The sequence below is a fragment of the Protopterus annectens genome, chromosome 3.part0 (assembly GCF_019279795.1).
Source record: "Protopterus annectens isolate FY-2018-M chromosome 3.part0, PAN1.0, whole genome shotgun sequence".
In the NCBI taxonomy this organism is placed as follows: Eukaryota; Metazoa; Chordata; order Ceratodontiformes; family Protopteridae; genus Protopterus; species Protopterus annectens.
The window spans coordinates 1,249,065,423-1,249,074,025 of record NC_056731.1 but is presented as its reverse complement, the minus strand read 5'-3'; the positions used below and the strand labels follow the sequence as shown (position 1 = coordinate 1,249,074,025).

General features: G+C 39.6%; 1 protein-coding gene across 1 annotated transcript in view; it reads right to left on the bottom strand.

Moving 5' to 3' along the window:
• The window catches only part of LOC122797038 (histamine H3 receptor-like), a 92,038-nt gene extending 84,305 nt beyond the window's left edge, over nucleotides 1-7,733 (bottom strand). The window contains exon 1 of the mRNA XM_044065812.1: nucleotides 7,460-7,733. Within this exon, the coding sequence (XP_043921747.1) occupies nucleotides 7,460-7,733 (274 nt within the window). The remainder of the gene's footprint in view (nucleotides 1-7,459) is intronic.
• Between the last annotated feature and the right edge of the window lie 870 nt (nucleotides 7,734-8,603).

The window sequence follows — 8,603 nt, the reverse complement described above, 5'->3', positions numbered from 1 at the left end:
ACTTATTCCTAATCCTGTCCATCCTTGTCACACCCAGTGCAAATCTTAACATCTTCAACTCTGCCATGTCAAGCTCTGACTCCTGCCTTTTTGTCAATGCCACTGTCTCCAATCTGTATAACATAGCTGGTCTCACTACCCTCTTGTAGACCTTCCCTTTCACTCTGGCTGGTACTCGTCTGTCACAAATTACTCCTGACACTCTTCTCCACCCACTCCATCCTGCCTGTACTCTCTTCTTCACCTCTCTTTCACACTCACCATTACTCTGAACTGTTGATCCCAAGTACTTAAACTCATTCACGTTCACCACCTCTACTCCCTGCATCCTCACCATTCCTCTATCCTTCCTCTCATTCACACACATATATTCTGTCTTTGTCCTGCTGACCTTCATTCCTCTTCTCCTTAGAGCATATCTCCACCTCTCCAGGGTCTCCTCCACCTGTTCCCTACTCTCACTACAGATCACAATGTCATCTGCAAACATCATAGTCCATGGGGTCTCCTGTCTGATCTCGTCTGTCAACCTGTCCATCACCATTGCAAATAAGAAAGGGCTCAGAGCTAATCCTTGATGTAATCCCACCTCCACCTTAAACGCATCCGTCACTCCCACCGCAGACCTCACCACTGTCACACTACCCTCGTACATATCTTGTACCACTCTTACATACTTCTCTGATACTCCCGACTTCCTCATACAATACCACAACTCCTCTCTAGGCACCCTGTCATATGCTTTCTCTAAATCCACAAAGACACAATGCAACTCCTTCTGACCTTCTCTGTACTTCTCCATCAACACTCTCAGAGCAAACATCACATCTGTAGTGCTCTTTCCTGGCATGAAACCATAGTGCTGATCACTAATCATCACCTCCCTTCTTAACCTATCTTTCACTACTCTTTCCCATAACTTCATGCTGTGACTGATCAGTTTAATCCCTCTGTATTTACTACAGCTCTGCACATCACCCTTATTCTTAAAAATCGGTACCAAAACACTTTTTCTCCATTCCTCAGGCATCCTCTCACTTTCCAAGATTTCATTAAACAATCTAGTTAAAAACTCCACTGCCATTTCACCTAAATACCTCCATGCTTCCACAGGTATGTCATCTGGACCAACAGCCTTTCCGTTCTTCATCCTCTTCATAGCTATCCTTACTTCCTCCTTGCTAATCCACTGCACTTCATGATTCACTATCCGCACATCATACAACTTTCTCTCCCTCTCATTCTCTTCATTCATCAACCCCTCAAAGTACTCTTTCCATCTGCTCAACACACTCTCCTCACTTGTGAGTACGTTTCCCTCATTATCCTTTATCACCCTTACCTGCTGCACATCTTTACTAGCTTGGTCCCTCTGTCTAGCCAATCGGTACAGGTCCTTTTCTCCCTCCTTAGTGTCCAGCCTTTTACACAGCTCTTCATATGCCTTATCCTTAGCCTTTGCCACCTCTCTCTTTGCCATGCACCTCATCTCCTTATACTCTTGTCTACTTTCTTCATCTCTTTGACAATCCCACTTCTTCTTTCGCCAACCTCTTTCTCTGTATACTCTCCTGTACTTCTTCATTCCACCACCAGGTCTCCTTGTCCTCCTTCCTCTTTCCAGATGTCACACCAAGCACCCATCTAGCTATCTCTCTTACTAGCTCTGCTGTAGTTACCCAGCTATTTGGTAACTCTTCACTGCCACCCAGTGACTGGCACAAAGAAACGCACTGGCTTGTGCATCCCCAGTGGCTGGGTTAGATAAGTCAAAGCCTATCAACACATATTCCAAATAAAACAGCTTTTTCTGATTCCTAAAGGCCTGATCAGCTTATTTGCTCATTGAACTTTCAATGGAGTCTTAACTTTGGTTAGGTCAGTCCGAGGGCAAATGATGACAGCAAGGTCTTGACTGAATGTTTGATAACTCAAAGAGCCTAAATTGCCTTAACTGTTTTTTTTTTTTTTTTTTTTTTTTTAGTAGGCATAAGCCATTGCTTAACTGCTTTATCTTATTCAGCAGGGGGTTTACAATCCCCCTACCTATTATATAGCCCAAATTATGGGTTTCTTCCCTGATTAATATACACTTATCTGGATTATCTTTCTACCCAGGTTTGTGGAGAGGATTCATAACAACTTCAGCTTTGGTGGGATGACATTGCCTGTCATTGAAGGGCATTATGATGTCATAAAGATAAGCTGGATTGAGACCTTAGCCTCCAGTTTGGCTGTATAATTGCATCTCTCGCATATGTTAGTGTTTTGTAGTAGGCGTAGAGGGCTGTCTGTGTACATGAGGCAGTTGTAACATTGCCTCAGGATACCCAAATAAACCAGCTGGACTGGAGAGTACACCTGAAGTTGCCTTTTGGTCATGCCTGAATAGTAGGGTGAGCTGCTTAGTCGCTTGGTTGGTGAGGGGTGTATAAAGAGCCTTACCCTGCTGGGCAGTCAAGTGATGGGGTATATTAGTGCTTGCTATTAGGTCTGAGCAAGTGCTAGACTGTAGGATGCTTTTTGAGTGCTTAGGTTGAGAGTTAGACTAGTTTCAAGTGAAAAACTGGAGAGGAGACTTAGTGGAACCGGGAATAATTTATCCCTAGCTAACCGGTGCTGCCCGGTGCACAAAACCATGCAAACGCGGTTTTTAAACTACTAACTTTTGGGCTGGAACCACTCCTCCAGGGACAGATGGATGCGCAAAGTTCCCCTCTTTCACAGGTGAACAGAGAAACTTCCCTCTATCCAAGTAAGGTATAGGCAACTCAGAAACTTGTAACACAGCCCTGAATTCAGCACTAGCCTGAAAACTGGATTATTCTAGCTTACAAAGGCGGGAAACAAGAATTTTTTTTTTTGTTTGTTTTGTTTTTTTTTGAAAAGATAAGGCAAAAACAGTAAAAAGTACACTTAAAACAGCTGTAAACGACTACAAGCGATTAGAAAACGCTATCGCACTTTAGGGTGTGGCCTACAACAGTTAAATAATTTATTTAAACAAAAACAACATTTTAAAAGTGCAAACAGTCAAATAAGTACAATATGTGAAAAAAACAAGCTTTTAAATCACAATAAGTGCTGGAAAAATCTGCGTTTAGGCGGAAAACAGTTAAGTACAGCAAGAAAATACAGAAAACTGATACTCAATCATTCCAAAGTCTCTATTTTAAGCTAGAAGGCTTGTATCAATTTAAGGCTTTCTAGTGTTTTCCAGTAGGTTAGTTACAGGAAAGATGGGAAACAAGTGCAGATGTGGTCTTTTAAACCAGAAAGTTGAAAGAGATGGACAACTTCCAGAATTATCAATAAACTACAATTCCTGGGCCAGGAACCACTCCTCTTGTGGTAGACAGGCTATCTAGTACTTACCACTCCCACTGATAAGCTAGAAGGCTGCACTCCAACACAAAGGCTTGGGGGGCTCAGAAGCTTATAAACAGTTCTGGATACAGCAAATCTGTACCTGGGCTAGACTAGTTACGGAAAAGGTGGGGATCAAGCGCATACATCGGCTTTAAAACCAGAAAGTTGAGAGAGATGGAAAAAACTGCCCAAACGGCCAATAAACTACAATTTCTGGGCCAGAACCACTCCTCTTGTGGTAGATAGGCTGCCTAGTGCTTACCACTCCCAGTGGTAAGCTAGAAGGCTTCCCTCCAACACAGAAAGGCTTGCGGGGCTCAGAAGCCTACCAACAGTCCTGGATACAGCAACTCTGTATCTGGACTAGGCTGGTAACAGGAAAGGTGGGAAACAGTGCAAGTGTGGCTTTTAAACCAGGAAGTTGAAAGAGATGGGAAAAAACTGCCCAAACGGCCAGTAGCTAAAATTACTGGGCCAGGAACCACTCCTCTTGTGGTAGATAGGCTACCTAATGCTTACCACTCCAACTGATAAACTAGAAGGCTTCCCTCCAACATAGAAAGGCTTGGGAGGCTCAGAAGCTTACAAAGAGTCCTGCATACAGCAAATCTATACCTGGACTAGACTAGTTACAGGAAAGGTGGGGAACAAGCGCAAATGCAGGCTTTTAAGCCAGCAAGTTGAAATATATGGAAAACTGCCTAAATGGCCAATAAACTACAATTTATGGGCCAGAACCCACTCTTCCCATGGTAGATAGGCTACCTGATGCTTACCACTCCCACTGATAAACTAGAAGACTTCCCTCCAACACAGAAAGGCTTGGGGGGGGAGGCGCTCAGAAGCTTACAAAGAGTCCTGGATGCAACAAATCTGTACCTGGACTAGACTAGTAACAGGAAAGGCAGGAAACAAGCACAAACAAAGGCTTTTGAATCAGAAGGTTGAAGGAGATGGAAGAGCTTCCCAAACGGCCAATAAACTATAATTTCTGGGCCAGAAACCTCTCCTCCTGTGGTAAATAGGCTACCAAGTGCTTACCACTCCCACTGATAAGCTAGAAGGCTTCCCTCCAAAACAGAAAGGCTTGGGGGGGGGGCTCAGGAGCTTACAAACAGTCCTGGATACAGCAAGTCTGTATCTGGACTAGCCAAGTTACAGAAAAGGCAGAAAACAAGCTAGGAATTTTTTTTTAAAGAAAAGCAGCTAAAACAGCAGTAAATACAATTCAAGTGCAGTGCAGGCTAGCACACGTGTATCAATATTACGGCAAATACAGTTTAATTAAATGCAATTAAATTAACAAATGACTAAAAAAACAAGTGCAGAAGGCATTAAATTAGAAGGCTACTAACAAGCAGTAATAAGTGCAGAGTAAGAACAACTGAACAGATTACAGCACGCAGAAAAGCAACTAAGACAGCTACAGTAAGAGTAGCTGAATATATATATATATATATATATATATATATATATATATATATATATATATATTTATTTTTTTTTTTAAGGAGGGGAACACAGCAGGATTAAGAGGCTACAGGGGATGTCCTTCTCAAATGCTCTCTTTGTACACAGTAGGAGTGCCTGAAATCAGAATATGATCTCACTGCACTCAGTTGAGTGAGCAAATGAGTTAGGCCCAGAAGGAGTATCCAAATACAAACTTACAAAAGGGGTGGGCAGTTTCAAAGCCACCAAGATTAACACCAAGACAAGAACAGGGAGGGTGGGAGAAACACAGTGGAGACAACAAGAGACAGAAACAATACAGCACCATTATAAATAATAGGCAAGTGTATTAATACAGCACAGTGCAAATTAAGTTGCAAAAAGTGTACTTATCAGTTTGGAATAGATTCCAATTCTGCAGCTCACAACAAATCTATCAGCTTTCTAGCAGTTCACAGAAATGCAGTCTGTATTGGAATTACAACAATGAGATACACCTCATGCAATGACTAACAGCTAGGATGTGGGCTGGCTCAACAACCCCCTCCCTGAAACTAGCTTGAGCTACCCTGAGAAAAAAACACAGTGGAGACAACAAGAGACAGAAACAATACAGAACCACTATAAATAACAGGCAAGTGTATAGATACAGCACAGTGCAAATTAAGTTGCAAAAAGTGTACTTATCAGTTTGGAATTGATTCCAATTATGCTGCTCACAACAAATCTATCAGCTTTCCAGCAGTTCACAGAAATGCAATCTGTATTGGAATTAGAACAATGAGATACACCCCAGGCAATGACTAACAGCTAGGATGTGGGCTGGTTCAACAACCCCCTCCCTGAAACTAGCTTGAGCTACCCTGAGAAAAAAATACAGTGGAGACAACAAGAGACAGAAACAATACAGCACCACTATAAATAATAGGCAAGTGTATAAATACAGCACAGTGCAAATTAAGTTACAAAAAGTGTACTTATCAGTTTGGAATTGCTTCCAATTCTGCATTTGACAGCAAATCTATCAGCTTTCCAGCAGTTCACAGAAATGCAATCTGTATTGGAATTACAACAATGAGATACACCTCAGGCAATGACTAACAGCTAGGATGTGGGCTGGCTCAACAAACCCCTCCCCAAATTTAATAACCGCCATGAGTTTCATTCTTCTGTAACATCTGAGCAATATGGTAACAGCTACGTGAGCAGGAATTAGCAGGATCACTCAACTGTTTTGTAGACTGAGTTAACTGTGTCATCAAACACTCCTGATCTCAAATATTTCAATATCCATGTGATCTCAAACAAAAGCATAGATGTATTCTGGAGAGAAATATTTAAATTCAACCTGACTTTGGATATGATACTTTTATTTAACATAACAAATATGGTAAATTGTGAGTTAAGTGGGATCAGTCCAAGGTTACAAAAACATGCTTTTTTGGTGAGTATGAAAAACAAGCAAGGATGCAATCCATTCTGCCAAACGTGACTTTTTCCAGTACAACAGACTGAGTAGCTGCTGTTTGATACAAATTTGTAGCACTCTGATATATGCAGCAGCAGATCTGTATTGGGAGGTTGGCATAATGTTCATGTATTTACCTTACAGACACAAGGTACAGGGTTTTATACTCACATGGAGTAATTGGCTAGACTTAAAATGGCCCACAAGGCAGTTATCCTTGTACTGCTCTATGAACCTATGGTGTTACCACATAGTTCGGATGTAGCCTTCTGTGTACTTTGCTTCATTTGCAACATATGTGTATGTGAAGTTCTTCATTTAGGTATCTGCTAAGGTATTTGAAATCACAGCCCAATAATAACCAAATGTATTACAGCTGCAATATAATTTTCTAAGAACTCATAGCTAACCATACAACTTAATTTTTCAGATATTAATTCATTTTATTTTTTTCAAATTTTTCATTCTTCTTATTTCTGAATATTTTCTAGAAAAAAGTAGCACAAATAAAACACTTTTTCATCTCCCATAAGGCACTGTTTTGGATCAGCAGTTATTATTAAGTATAATATATGGGTCAAAATACTACCATGGAAACTATGATATATGTGTGTTGTTTTGAAGTTTATGCAACTGTGTGTAGAAGTCAGGCAAAACTATGAATTGTAAAACCATCATATGTTAAAATGTAGGTATTGTTTATAAACATTGTACTGTTTTACACACACACACACACACACACACACACACACACACACACACACACACACACACACACACACACACTAAAAATATTCCATGAAAATTAAAACTTTGGTTGTTTACCATTTTTCACTAAAATGTGACCTTAAACTATGGCATTTTTAGTAACTCAGGAGTTTGAGCTATAGGTATTAGAAAACAATGGGTTATTAGTGCTAACCATTATGTTTATACAAAGTACAGACATGTTTGATTCAAGTTTGTATGGATGATATACAGACTGTGCACTGAAAGCACCCCAGGTAGAAAACAATTCTGAAACCGGCACTGTAATGGATCGATGCTAACCATTGTACATGTTTGACATAAATTCATTTAGTCAAGTATTTGCAGTCTTTGACTAAGCATGTATCTTTCTGCATGTAATTTTAAAGTAAATATTTCTAAATGAGAATAACTATGACTTACCTACAGAAAGGTCACAGAAAGCCAAACTGAGAAGGTACAAGTTACTCTGTGTTCTAAGCCTTACATCTACTATGAAGGCAAGTAAAACCAATACATTTCCAAGTGTTATCAAAACTGCTGCAGTTGCCATCATTACAGCAAGAACCACTAATGTAGCACCAGTAAACTGAGGAAGAAGAGCAGTTTCAGGATACAAACTGTCATTGGAAGCTGAAGTAGGTATGGAGAGAAAAGCCAAGACACTTGAGTTAAAAATATCAGTTACTGTGTCCATGGCTAATTTTCACAATTAATGTGAGTTGCACAGCATACAATACATGTTATATGTGGTTTATTCATATAACCTATTTTATTTTACAGTTAAGTAACATATCTAAGTAAATCTTCTGCTATGCACATGTAAGTCTTAGGCAGTGCATTCTTATTCTTTGCAGTGACATCTGTGGACTTCAGTCAACATGTTGCCTATTTTTATAGTAGCATAACCACTTCTTATTTTCCTCTAAGACTATGTTTTGGGATTAAATGCTATTTACAGCAAGTATGTGTTATGATTTAATTAGAGATGTGGGAAATGGGAGATGTTTGTCAGACGCCACAATGAGATAAATGAATATTTCACTGACAGTATTTTTCTACTTTAGGAATGAAGCAAATGCATATCAAACCAACTGAAACAATCAACACAACATTGGCACTCAATTTAATTTTTTATTTTATTTGATTTGATGGCTGTCTCAGGACAAAACTTTTCAATAGCCATTCAGAAGGTTCAAGAAAATATAGACTGTCAAATTAAGCAGAATGGCAGAATACATGAGTAACGTTGAATCATACAAAATTATAATTAATCAAATGATCTGTGATACTTGCATGTGTTTGCAAAACATCCTTATTTGTGCAATAAGATTTAGTTCAACTACCTGCAATAAATTTCTTATCAAGTCTCACCACTAGTAAAATGGAATATTGTGCTTATATCGAATTACAAAATCAGTAACACAACATCAGCAGTGAAAATCAAGTCATTATGTTTAGTATTGTCAGGGGCACCTTACTGTGGATAGTGGCAGTAAATAAACTGAAGCATTAATAGGAAAACTATTGTTACCTACAAGGAGACAAGTTAAATATATACATGGAG